The sequence below is a fragment of the Eleutherodactylus coqui genome, chromosome 13, assembly GCF_035609145.1.
Source record: "Eleutherodactylus coqui strain aEleCoq1 chromosome 13, aEleCoq1.hap1, whole genome shotgun sequence".
In the NCBI taxonomy this organism is placed as follows: domain Eukaryota; kingdom Metazoa; phylum Chordata; class Amphibia; order Anura; family Eleutherodactylidae; genus Eleutherodactylus; species Eleutherodactylus coqui.
The window spans coordinates 98,166,569-98,185,062 of NC_089849.1; the positions used below are offsets into that span (position 1 = coordinate 98,166,569).

General features: G+C 41.8%; 1 protein-coding gene across 2 annotated transcripts in view; it reads left to right on the forward strand.

The window, feature by feature from the left end:
* Window positions 1–257: 257 nt before the first annotated feature.
* The window catches only part of MYOCD (myocardin), a 48,707-nt gene continuing 30,470 nt past the window's right edge, over window positions 258–18,494 (forward strand). For both annotated transcript variants that reach the window (XM_066587765.1, XM_066587766.1), the window contains exon 1: window positions 258–463. In XM_066587765.1, the coding sequence (XP_066443862.1) occupies window positions 409–463 (55 nt within the window). In that variant the 5' untranslated portion in view covers window positions 258–408. The remainder of the gene's footprint in view (window positions 464–18,494) is intronic.

Consider the following 18,494-nt stretch of genomic DNA (forward strand, 5'->3'; position numbering starts at 1 on the left):
ATCCTGGTTACATAAAGACAAAGCAGAGGAACCCGCAGACAGCTAGAAGAGGAAGCGGAGTACTGACTGGTGCTGAGAAGTCAGCTCTGGAGGGTCTGACTGCTGCTGAGGATGAGGATCACATATCACTGGTGATGACATCAGCAGCAGCCAGGACATCACAGTGGATGGGAGGGAAGGAGGATGGAGCTTAATTAATGCAGCTCAGCCCCACAACAAGTATTTGCCTCTTACTTAAAGTCAGTGTTGGATGGGACCAAATCCTCTGAGACTTCCAGGCTAACTTCAGAAGTAGCAGAGCCGGCCGGGCTCAGAGGCTGATCTTGGATGTTGTGCCCTCTCAGCTGCCCCATGGTGCTCTTCTCAAGGAATCATTTGTGACTTTGGAATTGCAATAAGAAAATCATCATGACTCTCTTGGGATGTGAGCAGTCTTTACTGATACGGAGCAAATTCAGATCAGGTATGGTGGAGATGGAGGGCAGCGGACAAGATACGGAAGGGGGTGCGACGGATGCTATACGGTGGCATCCATAAAGAAATGTATACTGTTGGGTATATATTTTTTACTGGATTATGGAATAGCGCTGCTCTACTAATGCATCCACTACGCTATTCCATACTATTGTTTTTTTTGTATACTAATGTATATACCCCCCCAGGCAGAGGTTAACACTCTTGTGGTCTCCAGCTGACTATTGGAGCCCAACTGACATGTCAGGAGCTTTTGTGACCCAACATACTAAACGTAGGGCAAAAATGTAATGTGAACACTGTCTAATAACATTCCTTGGGATGCAGTGGATGGCAGTTTCAAAAATATGCTTTTGTCAATCATGTCATATACAGATGTAGTTGAGCTGAGTTTGTAGTTCATTATTATTCAGGGATGTGGTATCTGTGCGTTAGTGGGGATGATTTATTTGCAATCCTTGGTAAAGCCATAGGTGATTTATCATGGTATCTTTCATTCTCGGCTCTGCTACATCTGACAGATTTAGCTCTATTTGTATGGCACACTCTGTTCTACTGAAAGACAAACTCCACTCTGCTACAGCTGACAAATTTAGCTCTGCTGTTCTGACAAATTCAATTTTACTATATCTCACAAAGACATCTTTGACATTGATGACAAACACAGCTCATATTCATCAGCTGACAAATTCAGCTCTAATTTTCTAGCAAACTCAAGTTGTACCACATCTGACAATAACTCTTCAAAATCTCAACAATTGCAACTATTCCAATGCTGACAAATTCAGCTCTGCTACAGCTGATAAATTCAGCACTATACAGCCGGTTTCACATAAGAGTATTACAGACACATTTATGTACCCATAATACGTTGGCATGAAATTGGCCTATATCTAACATAAACAGCTCTGCTACATCTGACAAAATAAGTTCTACTCTTTTGAAAAACTCAGTGTATCTGACAAACTCATCTTTGCAACTGATGACAAACTCAGCGTGACTTCAGCTGACATATTCAATACTCAACATCTGACAACAGTTACAGTTACACTGTATCTGAAAAAAAATTCATCCAAAATTCAACTTTTCCAATACTGACAAACTCAGCTCTGCTACAGCTGGCAAATTCAGCCCTGATAGGCCACCTTCACACATGCTGGATCCTGAGTGGAATTTCCGCAGCATTTATAGTACCAGGTAAGTGAATAAGACTTAACAAATCCTTCACATATAACGGAATTTTTCTGGTGCGGAAACGTCAGAAACGTTTTAAAAACGCTGCAGATTACGAATCCGCATCATGTCTATTTGTGTTGCGGAAATGCAGCGGAATTTTGCGATAGAAATCAATGGAGAACATAAAACTGCACAAAAATCTGCAGATACACTTTTGTTGCAGATTTTTTAACTTTTCCATTTCGGAAACGCAACGATTCTGCTCAGAATTCTGCGTTTGTTGATGTCTGAAAAATGAAGTTTGTGAGTGTGACCTCAGCGCAGGCACTACCGCAGCACGCTCCGCACCGAAAACCGTAAGTACATATACAAAATCTGCAACAAAAACAGCAGCAAATTCCGCTACGCTCCTTAACCCTGACATCTGCAGAAAAGCAACCGGAATTCCGCAGCAGAATTCTCGCAGCTCAGACGTCGCATGTGAAGGCAGCCTTAGGTACCTTTCATGCAACAGTGATGCGGCATATGCACTCCTGCGGAATATTCAGCACCAAATTCGACATTGTGCGGAATTGAAAATAGCAGAATCCTGCTGGGAACTACGCATCAAAATGCGCAATTACCAGTACAGGTTTTGGAATTGATGGACAGCATATTCTGCAACAGCTAACAAACTCAGCGCCACTACATCTGACACATTCAACTATTCTGCAAGTGAGGAACTCCTGTCTCCCATAGTGGACCAAATCAGCTCGGCCATGGCTGGAAAATCAGCCTTGCTGCACCTGACCAACTCATGGTGACTACTTTGGCCATGCGACCAAACAGCATTGTAGAGCCCCGCGACTGTCATTGAGCCCTTGCAGAGCCACATTTACCAGGGCTGAGCCTGTCAGCTGTGGGATGAGGCAAGAAATGTTGCAGTGACAGGTTGCAGCAGCTACGTGCGGGTGCGGCAACTTTGAGTCCCACCAAGACCCTATTGACCTGACAAACTATTTTATGACACTGTTGACAAACTCAGCTCTACTCCAGCTGGCACTCTCTTTCTCTATATGACAAATTCAGTTCTGCTGCATCTGACAAATTTGGCTCAGCTGTAGCTAAAAAAAAATTGATCTCTGCTGCAGCTACTGCTACCCCTAACTAATTTCAATTTAAACATATGACAAACTCAGCTTCACTACATCCGTAAAACTACTCCAAAATTTGGCGAAACTTTTAAAACAAATATGGCAGGGATAGTAATAAGGAACTCGGAAAACATCCCTCGGAGGCGTCCGCTGTGAAGCCATCAGTCTCCCCGCATCTATAGAGCGGCTGGTGTTCCTGGTGACTGTTTCCACCAATGTGCTTAGATACACTGAGATACCACCTGTGTTTAGATGCAAAAGGCTGTATTCACACGGGCAACACCAACATTCTCACCCGCGACTTGAATTGCACCGCACGCGGACACCCCATCTGTGTGCGATGCGCGGGAGACCGCACATCTATGTGTTCTGTTCTCATACAGGACTCACTCGAGAATAGAAAAAAAAGTTGCGATTTTTAACAGGTTCTATTTTTGTGGGTCTCGCAACGTACAAAAGTCGCACAATTTTCTGGCCCATGTGAATGCACCTTAACATAAGACAGTGCAGGTGATACAGCAGAGCGGAGATTATTTGATGACATCACCAATGTATGTTATGCCATAGCACCAATAACAAACCAATAATGAACAAGTTCAGCTCTGCTACATCTATATGACATCCGAAAACCATGGGTGTGTTTGAAAGACTGGTCCAGTACTAATACTTGGGTGCATGCTGATACAATGTATAAAGAGTATTGCGTCAAATGTATATACTATGTAATAAACAACTAATGGAGGTTACATCTGCTCTATGACACGCCTGTAGATGTAGCAGAGCTGGACCGGTCAGTTACACATGATGCTTGGTGACAAACTCAACTCTTCCAACCGCTATCAACATAAATGTTTAAATTCAATGTTCTAATTAGCTGTGTCCTGATTGGTTGGCGCTTTGTCTAGTGACCAATGACTGCATGTTGCTCATATCCTGAACGCTGTGACACGGAAAAGTTCAAATATAATCAACCCTTGGAATTAACCATTCATTTACCACAGTGAATCAGTTCACAGAGTGGAATAGTGACTCTGCTTTGTTTTAGGGTGCATTCACACGAATGTGTCGCGAGATGCAAAGACCTCGCACTGTAGTAGGCACCATTGTTTTTAATGGGTCCATATACAACAGGTGCGATATTTCTCTAGCAGCGTGTTCTAGTCTGCAGAAATCTCACCCATTGGAAAAATAGTCGAATCGTACTCGCATCTACATGCGAGTTTCATGCAAGTGCGATGCAATGCTCAATTTTTCCCTATTGAAAATACATGTGATGCGATTTTGCGAATGCACCCTAAAAAAGTAGCGGTCTGCGCTCCGCAGCCTACAACTCCTAGCCGGCTGTCAGAGTCTCGGGGAGTTGTAGTCTCAGCACATGGCAAACCATGGGAATAACAAACTGACTGCGCAATTCTGTTTGTTGTTTTGCTGTTTCTTGATTATTAATAACTAATAATTAATCTCCATTATCAGTAATTAATATTTATTACATAGATTCCTGTTTGCTAACAGTAAAAATAGCGAAACGTATCAGTCAATGGATTTTCTTTAAATTCTGGAATGTTCTTGAAGGTAAAGAGGTTTCTTATCAGGTACCCTGGGTCAGTGACAGCCATTAAGGTGACACTAAGATAAGACAACCCTGTTTCCTGTCACTTTGGCTGCCTGCGCTATCAGCTGCGCCTGCAACATTAACCATAAACCAGGATTAAGAATATCCAAGAGCAACACTGCCTCCTAGTGGAGAAAGTACACATGACCGCTATAGAGAGGCAGACTATATTCTGTACTAGACGCTATATTCTGTACTATGAAATTCCAGTTACAGATGCGCTGGCCCTTTAAATATCGAATAGTGTACTGTAATCATCCACGTCATTGAGGCTGAAGGTTTTGGTGCCATCAGGGGTGTCAAACTCATGGAACGCGAACCAAATATCATTTCTTCTCTTCCACCTGTGCATGGTACGGCTGCTCCTTGGGCATGGTATTGCTGTATTACAGAGTCTATAAAATACCAATACCCTCTATCCATGACTCAAGGAGCAGTCGGACCATGCACAGGAGGCAGAGAAGAAATATATTCCGTTGAGTGTGACACGTGATCTAAAGGGTTTCCAAGGAGAACATCCTTAGGGCTGCAGAAATGAGTATTCCAAAAGTGTACTTCCCCTTTAAATCTACCTTGATTTCAAAAACTAAAGGCTAACGCCACACAAAGGCTAGGAATTCACGAACAGTTGTCAGGATGAACCCCTTCATGTACCCAAAGAGACAGGCTAGCGGCATCGGCGTGGGGAGATCCAAGGTCGCTTCTCTCCGGTGTCACTGCTCTAGTGCCACCAGCCTGTCCCTTTGGGTACACTCTACTCCACCGTTACCATCAATGTACCCCGCAGCGTGACTGATGAAGGGGTTCATCCTGAAACGTGTATCTATTGCTGGTTATGATTCACTAAATAAAAAGAGAAGTTGGATATTTTATCTCATTGCCTGACAACTTTTTACTGGAGAGTTGCGCCGAAATACCAATTCTTTGAATTTGCATATCTAGTCCGCCCACCATTTGTTGGGTCCGCCTGATTGGCAGCACCTCCATCAGTGGTTATCAATAACGATCCTAGGCCCACACCTGGGACTCGGGCTTTTGACACCTTTTGGGTTTTGCTCCACCTTCATTTCTTGCATCATCAAAAATTCAGGAACGACTGCAGTTAATGCCAATATCTCCATTCGCACTATGTCAAATACCTCCTCTAAGCTGAGATATGGGGCGCTGTTTGATAGGATTCTCATACTGTCCTTGTGGTGTTACCGAAGTCATCAGTTCAGGCTGTGACTATCTATACATAAAGAATGTAATGGCTGTAAGTGCCAAGAAATATGCCAAGTTTGAATAGATGAGCTTTGACTTGTATTATTGCTGGATTTACGCTAGTTAGACAGTCGAGGTTTTCAGAGCACGTTTTGATCAAGTTGTGAGAGCCCATCTGTCAATGACATGGCGACCTCTTCAGATGTGACTATACACTGACAGACTGACCTCTCTCTGGGCCTGGGCATGCAGGTAGGCAATGCCCTGAGTGCATGTGGGTACCTCACCATTATATGGGGCTGGCTTCGTATAATGCATTACACTGTGGTGATTGGTAAGTTGCACCTTGTGCTTCAGTATTAAGTCTAGTGCATCTACATGTAGGCACATTGTACCTCATGGGTCATTATTGTCACCTTGATGACACAGGTAGGAATAATGTAGCTCTTGCCCCAGTGATAGCTGTATAATTAATAGCTACAACACAATACCTCAATAATCAATACATTATATAGGATTCCTCACTAAACGGGGGGCTACATCTGCAGGCAAGCACATGGGGCAGATTTATGCAAGTGGCTTTATTGCCAATAGTAACCAATTATAGTGTAGCTTTCATTTTTCAAGACCAGAATAGGAAATCAAAACTGTGCTGTGATTGGTTGCTATGTTAACCCCTTATTAGCATCACTTGTACGCTTGTAATTTGCACATACATCATTTTAAAGCAGCGGCTTAACTGACTACTGACAGCCAGGAACGGAAAAACCTGAGATCCTGGTAGTTTAACCCCTTACATGCCCCAATCAATAGGAACTATAGCAAGTGTGCAGATGACAGGGAGAGGGGGATCCTCCTGTTACCCATCGAAACCCCACAGTGTGATTGCAAGGTGCCAATGAGTCCACAGGGCAGCCGTAAGCCTGACAAAAACCTCCATGTCTGCCATGACACTCAACCCATTAGACCATGCCTCAAGCAAAGTCTGATAGGCTTCTGTCATAGACATAGTAGAATGCACTACATAAGTAATGCAGTGTACTATCCTAGCAATCGAACTATCACATTTTATCCCCTGGTTTTTCTTTTAAAATGTGTTTGGTACTATTATATGTGCTGGCAGGCAACGGTACCTCCTGTCTCATTAATGTCACTAAGGGGTCATTCAAGCAGGCGTTTGTGCGTTTTGGTCATGTAAATATGCTGTGTATTAACATGCGCAAAAAAAGAAGCAACAAAATGCCCATGGATTTGCTGCACAAATATGCAGATTTCCTGCCCATTCACCTCAATGGCCTATTGCACTTCAAAAAGGTATACTAAGCCCTAAGGCACACATGTCAAACACAAGGCCTGTCTTATCACATATTACCGTCTTATCACAGAAAAACGTATTCATTGAAGCAGAGGAGGGAGAGATGCGTCAATCACTTTAATAACAGAAGCAAAAAGGGAGGCCTCCTGTTAGACCTCTCGCACAGCAAGGAATTGTCCGCAGGACACAGTGCACAAGCAGATTTTGGCAATTAGTGCAGATTTCTGTACATTTCCTGTGCGTTAGAAATCCGCAACAACAATTCTACAAGACGTCCCTAATTCCACGACTGGGAATTTCCCATAGGGAAAACATTGTGACGCAGAAATGTCAAACTCTGTCCTGTGTAAAAGGTCCCTCACACGGGATGGAATAGGGCGCACAACGCACTGCAAGCCGCGGTAAATTCTGCACCAAAATCTGCCCGCTACCTGCGGATTTTAATGCACAATTGAAAATGGCTTAAAACCCGCCTGCAATTCCGCATCGAAATCAGCAGTTAGACCTGCGGACTTTGGTGTGGCATTCCGCAGCTGCAGATTTGGCTGCGTCCTGCGGCGTAATTCCATCCCATGTGAAAGGTCCCAGTGCTGACCGCACATCAGTGATTATTGTCATCCGCAATGACTCATTTTGCCCACTTGTTGCTTTCAGTCACTCTTTTGACATGACACAAAAGATCTGTAAAGCCGCTCTTACATCTACGTCGGGGGTTCTGGTTTCCTGCTCCATTTGGGAAGCAGGAAAGGGGAATCCCGGCGGCCAAACGGCTCCGTCTCTGGAGGGAACTGAGCAGTGTTGGACGGACCCCATTGACTATAATGGGGTCCACCCACTTTCCACCCAGCTGATCGGCCTTTGGACGGAAGAAGTATTTTCAGCTGCATCTGGGACACAACCACCGGCCAGCGGTTCCAACGCAGACAAGTAACCACCCTTAGCTTTTAACCACAAGACATATATTCTAAAGTCTGATATGACAAGTTAGACTCTTTTGCTCTTTGTCCAAGACTGTTGTTTCCAAGTTGTTTTACTCAGGACAATCGGTCGGCAGCAGATGCCAAACAGGTCGCCCAAGCAATAATCATCCCTATGCTGTTACACAGGAACGATCATCGCGGATGAACGGAGGAGAAATAGCCGGGCACTGATCCAGCCGGCCGCCTCCATCCACAGTGAACAGGCAGTCGTTCATCAGTGATAGCTGCCTGTTCACACGGACTGATCCATCGTTCGGTACTCTGCATGCATTTTCACTGAATGACATTCGTTCAGATTCTCCCTGGATCGCCGGAATCCAAATGAATGGTTCGGTGTAAAAGCACCTAAGGCCGGCTTACACCGCGGTATTCGTAAAACACTGTGGAGCCGGCGGTGACCTGGCCTATCGTCACCAAAGCACTAAACACACGAACATGTTTTCCTCCCCTTCTATAGATGTTGGCCATGTGCGATGTAATTGCGTATGGGCAGTGTTGATTATGCACCTATAGAGAACAATGTGATACACGGCAAAATAGAACATGCTGCATCCTTTTTTGCGTTTGCGTCCTGCACGGAAATGTGAGTGAAACTGCATAAGGCAATGTATTTGATTGCCTACAAATTTCCGCATACAACACGCACGTGCAGCGCAGCGAAATATGCAATAATCTTACATTCATCTTAAGGGTATGTATAGTACAATCTGTGGGAATAGAATGTGAATTTGAGGGCTTAAGCAGATGGGCGTGACTTTGTCCCGTTTCCTGGCTGTGAAAATCATTTCATTTCAGTGGCTTTGTTTCCACTAGCGGGATTCCAGCGCATTAATACTACGCGCAAGAAAAGATGGGTCTTCCCTTATCTTTATCGCGCGTAGATTTAATATCTGCAAGATATATCGGGCAGGACCTATCGTCCAACTTTTTTTCAAAGTCCTGCGCACTAGCACGAAGTTGGAATAATAATTTTAAAAACCGGTTCATGCGCTAATACGCTCCATAGCAGCCAGCATATTAGCGGTTGCGGCCGTGTGTTTTTGCCTGTAGTTGGGAATGAACCCCATAGTCAGACAGTTGGGATTGGTCCCTCTGAACGCTCTGTCCGTTTATAAATATATTGTGTTTCTGAGCCCTCTGATGAGTAACGTGTTGATTTCCTTGCATGTAGCGAGCGCCGTTACGTTATTGTGTAATGACTGAGGCCACGGTTACGACACGACCCCTCAGCTGTGAGAGCTGCATACATTTCTGCATAAACTTTACCGCTTGCTCAATAGTCCAGTACAGAATCCTCTACAGAACAGAGAATCCCAGGTGCCTGCACACACCGCCGTTGCTGCTGGACCGCCATATGTTTCCAACTTACATCAAACAAGACAGGAAGAAAGCCTGAAATATTATGTCAGACCCTTTATTCATTCCCACAGCACAGGGGACTATAGCAGCTGCTGCTTGTACCCTACACGTTCTCTGTATATACCATGACTGTGTGTGGGGGGGGGGGGGGGGTCTGCATGATCATATACAAAGAATGCCTTACGAATCAAGGTGGTGAAATTGAAAAATGTTCTTACAGCTTCACTAAAATATACAAATTTCCCTATTTAGATGTATTTTTTCTGTACATAGAAGGCAGTATTATAGTAGTTATATTCTTGTACATAGGGAGCAGTATTATAGTAGTTATATTCTTGTACATAGGGGACAGTATTATAGTAGTTATATTCTTGTACATAGGAGGCAGTATTATAGCAGTTATATTCTTGTACATAGGGGGGCAGTATTATAGTAGTTATATTCTTGTACATAGGGGCAGTATTATAGTAGTTATATTCTTGTACATAGGAGGCAATATTATAGCAGTTATATTCTTGTACATAGGGGGGCAGTATTATAGTAGTTATATTCTTGTACATAGGGGGCAGTATTATAGTAGTTATATTCTTGTACATAGGGGGCAGTATTATAGCAGTTATATTCTTGTACATAGGGGGGCAGTATTATAGTAGTTATATTCTTGTACATAGGAGGCAGGATTATAGTAGTTATATTCTTGTACATAGGAGGATGTATTATAGTAGTTATATTCTTGTACATAGGGGGCAGTATTATAGTAGTTATATTCTTGTACATAGGAGCAGTATTATAGTAGTTATATTCTTGCACACAGGAGCAGTATTATAGTAGTTATATTCTTGTACATAGGGAGCAGTATTATAGTAGTTATATTCTTGTACATAGGGGGCAGTATTATAGTAGTTATATTCTTGTACATAGGAGGCAGGATTATAGTAGTTATATTCTTGTACATAGGAGGATGTATTATAGTAGTTATATTCTTGTACATAGGGGGCAGTATTATAGTAGTTATATTCTTGTACATAGGAGCAGTATTATAGTAGTTATATTCTTGTACATAGGGGCAGTATTATAGTAGTTATATTCTTGTATATAGGAGGCAGTATTATAGTAGATATATTCTTGTACATAGGAGGCAGTATTATAGTAGATATATTCTTGTACATAGGGGCAGTATTATTGTAGTTATATTCTTGTACATAGGAGGCAGTATTATAGTAGATATATTCTTGTACATAGGGGCAGTATTATTGTAGTTATATTCTTGTACATAGGAGCAGTATTATAGTAGTTATATTCTTGCACATAGGAGCAGTATTATAGTAGTTATATTCTTGTACATAGGAGCAGTATTATAGTAGTTATATTCTTGTACATAGGGGCAGTATTATAGTAGTTATATTCTTGTACATAGGGGCAGTATTATAGTAGTTATATTCTTGTACATAGGGGGCAGTATTATAGTAGTTATGTTCTTGTACATAGGGAGCAGTATTATAGTAGTTATATTCTTGTACATAGGGGGCAGTATTATAGTAGTTATATTCTAGTACATAGGAGCAGTATTATAGTAGTTATATTCTTGTACATAGGGGCAGTATTATAGTAGTTATATTCTTGTACATAGGGGCAGTATTATAGTAGTTATTTTCTTGTATGTAGGGGGGCAGTATTATACTAGTTATATTCTTGTACAAAGGACACCGTATTATAGTAGTTATATTCTTGTACATAGGAGGCAGTATTATAGTAGTTATAGGCTTGTACATAGGGGGCAGTATTATAGTAGTTCTATTCTTGTACATAGGTGCAGTATTATAGTAGTTATATTCTTGTACATAGGGGCAGTATTATAGTAGTTATATTCTTGTACATAGGTGCAGTATTATAGTAGTTATATTCTTGTACATATGAGGCAATATTATAGTAGTTATATTCTTGTACATAGGGGCAGTATTATAGTAGTTATATTCTTGTACATAGGGGCAGTATTATAGTAGTTATATTCTTGTATATAGTGGCAGTATTATAGTAGTTATAGTCTTGTACATAGGTGGCAGTATTATAGTAGCTATATTCTTGTACATAGGACCAGTGTTATAGTAGTTATATTCTTCTACATAGAAGCAGTATTATAGTAGGTATATTCTTGTACATAAGGGACAGTATTATAGCAGTTATATTCTTGTATATAGGGGGCAGTATTATAGTAGTTTTATTCTTGTACATAGGGGGCAGTATTATAGTAGTTATATTCTTGTACATAGGGGGGCAGTATTATAGTAGTTATAGTCTCGTACATAGGGGCAGTATTATAGTATTTATATTCTTGTACATAGGCAGTATTATAGTAGTTATATTCTTGTACATAGGGGCAGTATTATAGTAGTTATATACTTGTACATAGGGGCAGTATTATAGTAGTTATATTCTTGTACATAGGGAGGCAGTATTATAGTAGTTATATTCTTGCACATAGGTAGTATTATAGTAGTTATATTCTTGTACATAGGGGGCCGTATTATAGTAGTTTTATTCTTGAACATAGGAGGCTGTATTATAGTAGTTTTATTCTTGAACATAGGGGCAGTATTATAGTAGTCTTATTCTTGTACATAGGAGGAAGTATTATAGTAGTTATATTCTTGTGCATAGGAGGCAGTGTTATAGTAGTTATATTCTTGTACATAGGGGGCAGTATTATAGTAGTTATATTATTGTACATAGGGGGGAGTATTATAGTAGTTATATTCTTGTACATAGTGGGTAGTATTATGGTAGTTATATTCTTGTACATAGGGGGGCAATATTATAGTAGTTATATTCTTGTACATAGTGGGTAGTATTATGGTAGTTATATTCTTGTACATGTGGGGCAGAATTATGTTAGCTATATTCTTGTACATATGATGCAGTATTATAGTATTTATATTCTTGTACATAGAGAGCAGTATTATAATAGTTTTATTCTTGTACATAGGAGCAGTATTATAGCAGCTATATTCTTGTACATAGGGGGCAATATTATAGTAATTATATTTTTGTACATAGGAGGCAGTATTATAGTAGTTATATTCTTGTACATATGATGCAGTATTATAGTAGTTATATTCTTGTACATAGAGAGCAGTATTATAGTAGTTCTATTCTTGTACATAGGGGCAGTATTATAGTATTTATATTCTTGTACATAGGGGCAGTATTATAGTAGCTATATTCATGTACATAGGAGGCAGTATTATAGTAGCTATATTCTTGTACATAGGAGGCAGTATTATAGTAGTTATATTCTTGTACATAGGTGACAGTACTATAAGGCCGGCTGTACCCGGGCGTTGTGAAGTCCCGCAGCAGATCTCCACCGCGGGAGCCGCCGCCCGGGAGCAGGAGCCTCCGCCGAATCTCCGCCGGTCAGCCCGATCTAATAGATAGGCCGACCACGGAGAATCGGGGCAATTCGCAGCATGTTGCGAATTGCCCACCGCGAGCGGAGAATCGCAATGATTCTCCGCTCGTGGACAGGTGCCGGCGCTTTCCATAGCAATTCTATGGAAAGTGTCGGCCGGCAAAATCACTGCCGTGGACAGGGGGCCTAATAGTTATGTTCTTGTACATAGGTTCACTCATTTACTAATGGGAAGTTTTCATGAGGCTTCCTCCTGGGGCACAGATGTTAAACCCAGATGTGCAGCAAGATTGATCACAAGGTGGCATAAAGCTAGCATTCAATCTGTTCTTGTATGTGAAGCGCCAGAGCAGACAAAGTTTATATCTCACACATGTTGCTGGGATTCATTAAGACACAGCTTTTTCTAAAGTTTGTTTTTAGTTATGGATTTATGTGCTGATTATTTCTGCTCGCCGGATTGTGTAATTACTAACAATTGTATTTATGCCTATCATGTATTATAATACTGTTTGATAGACTTTATATATTCTGTATCATCAGCGCTGCAAACTCAGAAAGTGCTCAAGGCGCCTGCACCCAGAGGGGCCACACTGGCACTATTTTCTTGAAGATGCTCAGTACTAAGGTCGTGCAGCTTAAACACCCCCTTAAAGGACTTGTGCAGGAATGTTATGAGATGGTTGCCATCCATGCAGCCTGTGGTTACCGATCCTAGGATGGGGTGATGTATGTGTAGACTGTATGCGAAGGGGTGGAGCTGTGTGAGGGAGGTGGAGCCTAATGCTACACTGTTCTGAATGGTGTAGCATTAGGCCCCACACCTTCCCCGTCCAGTCTACACATACATTCTCCCGTTCTAGGACACGTTGCTACAGGCTGCATAGATGGCAGCCATTTTTTGGTTTTCCTTGACAACCCCAGTCAGAGAGAGTTCTGAGGAAGCTCTGCGGCAGATCATAGAGAGGACTGTGCAGCCATGCAGCAGTGGCACCATTCACTCTCGCGTCTCTTCACTTATCTCTATGATCTATTTGTGTATTAGTTTGGACAGTAATTACAACAATATTTCAGAAGTACAGTATTTGGAGCTGTGTCACACCACAGCTACAGTAATAAGGGCAAATGGGGTAGTAACAAAATCGGGATTGGGGGCAGCAGCAAGATGAACAACTTGTATAGGTTGGGAAGAAAATGTAGAGGAAATGCAGGAAAACCAAGGAGCCAACAATGTCTGGGCAGCAAACTCTGCAGATGCTGTGCCTGTAAGACGTCTTCATGGCGGTCTGGGCTGAATGGAAAATATGGGTATAAATGATTGACTACAATCACAGATGTCACCTGTGAGTCACTGGGTATAACTGTACTGTCTTCACTTAACACCTTAGTGACCGCAAATACACCTTTCTATGGTGGTCACTAATGGGCTTTAAACCTGCACCTTTTCAAGGTGGTGGCTTGGCCAACTACTGACAGCCAGGCTCCAGCTGTGACTGCCAGGAAAGGAGAAACCTCAGATCCTGGAAGTGTAATCCCCTTACATGCCACAATCAATAGCATGTAAACAGAAGACAGGGCAAGGGGGCTCCCATGGTAGTTAAAGGCCTGACAAAGGCCTCCATTTTTGCTATTAAACCCAGTTTTTTAGACCCCAGCTCTGGCAGAGTCTCACAGGCTGATGTCATAAGCTTAGTAGAATGCACTACATAAGTAATGCAGTGTATTATCTTAGTGATCCAACAATCACATCTTCAAGTACTCTAGCATCATAAAAGTTCAAAAAAAGTTTAATTTAAAATAAAAAAAACATTAAAAAATACACATTTTCCCCACGCCTTTTTAAATGGATAAAGTACAAAAACATTTTTTTTTAAAAGCAGCCCATAATAGGAATAATCGTGTTCGTAATAACCCCAACAATAAAATACTTTGTTATCTATTTCGCTTGGTGAATGCCCTAAAAATAATTGAAGAAAGTAATACTAGAATAGCTATTTTTCTTTTGTTTGCCTCCCAAAAAACACATTTAAAAGCAATCCAAAAGTCATTTGTACCTCAAAATGGTACCAATAAAAACTACAACTCTTCCCACAAACATTAACACCTCATACAGCTCTGCTGCCAGAAAACCAAAAATGTTATGCATCTTAGAATGCGGCGATGCAGATTCAGCTGCTTTTATTTTAAAAATGTGGATTTTTGGCATTGAAGTAGTAAAAAAAAAATCTATATAAATTTGGTATAACAGTGATCCAGATAAGGAAATTATCATGTTATCTTTACTGAATGGTGAAAGCAGTGAGAACAAGACCCAAAAATAATGGCTGAATTTCTGTGTGGGGGGGAGGGGAGGGGGGAGGCAGTTTCATCACCACCCTCTTCCCCCACCCCTCCAAAAAAATGTAATAAAAGTTATACAATACATTGTTTGTACCCAGATTGGTGCCATTAATTTATATAACTTGTCCAACAAAAAAGAAGTCATCATATGGCTATTTTAACAAATTATGGCTCTTGCAATGTGACTACAATAATCGCCTGGTCCTTAAGGTACAAATAAGGTTGGTCACTATGGGGTTAATATGGTCTGCAGAACACCCATGTAGAACTGGGGTCTACCCCTGTATGGTCACTGTGTAAGTTGGTAGAAGGAGCTGCACATCATTTTTGTGTAGTCAGCAGTATGGTGCCCTCGGTAGCAGGCGGAGTGCCACAGCACCCTTTCACACATAACAATAGACTTGTTCTGTGCTGCCAAGGACAGCAACAGAAAAATGGAGGGAAGTGTACAGTAGAGGAAGGAACCGCTTTCCCTAATTCTCATAAGAAACAAGCAGCCAATGCCATTCCAAGCCCTCCAAGAAGCAATGGACTTAAGCTGCACCTTCCCTGTGATACAAGAGAAGATGCGGCTAGAACATCACTGGCCCAGGCAGTAATAAGGTAGAATGTGCCAACCCTTGTGAGGCAACCAGCATATTACCAGCTATATAGACAAGGTAGGAGACTTCTAGGGTAAGAAACGCCAGTAGTGCCAATTTGTAGTGGTATGAGGTGCAGGACGCAAGAATAGCAGCATCCACTGCTGGGAGTGCGGATCGGACCCCTGCATGTGCCCAGCAGAGGGACCTAAGAAGAGAGTCGGCTCAGCAGAGCAGCAAGACCCCATTAACCAGGGGACAGAGGACCTTATAAAGGTCCTTGTGCAAAGGCTTGTGCAGCAGCTACTGCATAGGTGAAGGTGATGGGAGAGGCTAGGTAGTTCAGTGGGCCAGAGTAAGAACTAGTTGGGACCATCAGACATGAGTTCCTGGCTGTTAAAAAGAGAATGTGGTCATCATGCCTAAAGTTAAGAGAGTATGACCACTGGTGACTGGGTGGCCTGAGAGAGCACCAGCCCGTGGAAGAAAGGGACGTTTTCTCCCCGCCATAATCAGAGGTGATGACACAGCTGAAGACCAAGTCAGATGACTGATGTGACGCATAGCAGACAGATGCAAACTGCGCAGTCTATGAGGTAAAGAGTGAGTCTGGAAGTGCTAGCGCCGGAGACTATCCTTGGTGCTAGAGACCTATGATGATGTTGGTTTCGGACTGTTAGTGTTGTTGAAGTGATGTTTTAAAGTACAGATGCAGCAGAGTTTAATGAGTGAGATAACTTTCTGCGACAAGTTAACTTATCTTAAAGAAACTTTCATCTACTTTTAGCCCTATAAGCTAAGCCTATGCGCTAAAAGTAGGTGATCCGCTGAGTCCATGGATGTAAGTGTTATACTTACCTTCTCCATTGTTCCCCCAGTGTCCACGCTGAAAGCTGCCACTTAATGCATTGAGCAGATACTGCTAAGTAGTCCAGCCATTTTAAAATTAGAATGGGCGGACCACTTAGCAGCACTGCTTAATGCACTGAAGCGGTGGCTATCAGCGCTCACACCGGGGTAACAACAGGGGAGTTAAGTAAAACACTTACATGCCTGGACTCAGTGGGTCACCTACTCTCAGACCATAAATTTAGTTCATAGGGCTAAAAATAAGTGGGTGACAGATTCCCTTTATAACAGGACATCCATTGAAAAGCTATTGAAAGGCCAAATAAACGTGGCACAGAATTTTGTCTTAACGCATTATGGTTCAAGGTAAACTTTGCTACATCTGTAAGAGAGCCCTACCGTGGAGCACTCACATGTATCGTATGTATAATAAATGTAAGTGTGCTGCAAACAAACTGTTTTGTCCTTTGTCTACGTCCACGCCATTACAACGCCACACCGGCACCTTACAGCAGTTATATCGGTCTTTGTCTAGTGGTTGATACTCCGTAACAGTGTGCTAATATTAATCAGTCACTACGCCTGTGTAGTGGTCACGTTGTGGTGGGATTATTTGGACCTTGTATATAGCATCATTGGAAATATTTGTCTTTGTATGGAGATTTTGTTCATTAACAGTATGGAGGTAATATGTAACCAGTGCCACTGTATAGTGCTAATATTTGGTTCTGCTATAGGGGTATAACTTGGTAACTGTACTGTATATGTGAATAGGTCTCTGATTACTGCCTTCTGAATTGACTGTAATTATGATGTTGGTACAATATTTCAACATGTAGGTCCCCACTTTTAATTGTGCCTCGGACTTTATCTAAAGACGGCCCTGCAGTATAATATCATACCGTCTGCTGGGCAAGTGTATCTAAGACCATCAAGTGTAAAACTGTCTTCTGACCCATGTATCTAATAGATCATGCGTGATACTGCTTGGTGCATCCAAGCCTCATGTGCAATGTCTATCCATTGTTGCATTCTGATTCTACCCATGAAGCTGATATTAGATATCATTCAATATGTACAGCATAGAATACAAGTAGTAGGCTCTTACATCAGGACTGTCCAGTTCAGAGATTGATATCTGGCATCCTAGTAGATGTAGCATGACCCCTACTGAATACAAGACACCAACCTGTACTATACTGTAGAATTATCTAGAAGAACCATTCTGAAATAAAGAGCTGTGGGTTACAGTCACCTAGGAACATGGTAGAATATGTAGAACTTGCCTTTTTATCTGTAGTAACATTCCATATGAATGAGTTCCTCATCATCTGACTGTCATGTCACTCCAGAAATATCCCCATAATGGGGTCACTCTGACACATCTGAGGGTTGAGATCACTGTGTATAGAATCCTATCACCATCACCAAGATTAGACGTGATCTACTGCTGTAAATAAACCTTTATCTCCAAGGAGAAGAATCTAAACACTTTGAGAGAACCCCATTAGGTTGTCTCGGCATCATAATCCTAGCCGTGTCCTTGGCTGCATCGATCTCTCGATAATCTTGATGTTTATTGCATGTTACATAGTAACATAGTGTATAAGGCTGAAAAAAGACACATGCCCATCCAGTTCAGCTTATTATACCCCCAATGTTGATCCAGAGGAAGGCAAGAAACGGCATGAGGTAGAAGCCAATTTCATAACTTAAGGGGAAACATATTCCTTGCCGTCTCCAATCTGCCAACCAGAATAATCCCCGTATCACCGACTCTTCTGAAATGCAGGCTCCTCTTATATTCTTTTAGTGAGTTCACATCCTTAGGCAGAGAGTTCAATAGTCTCACTGTTCTTACAGTAAAGAACCCCCTTCTATGTCGGTGTATGAACCTTTTTTCCTCTAGATGTAGAGGACGCCTCCCTGTTACAGTCCTGGGTATAATTAAATGATGGAAGAGATCTCTGTATTGCCCCCTGATATATCTATACATAGTTATTTGAGCGCCCTTTGTTACAGACCTGGGTATAATTAAGTGATGGGAGAGATCTCTGTATTAT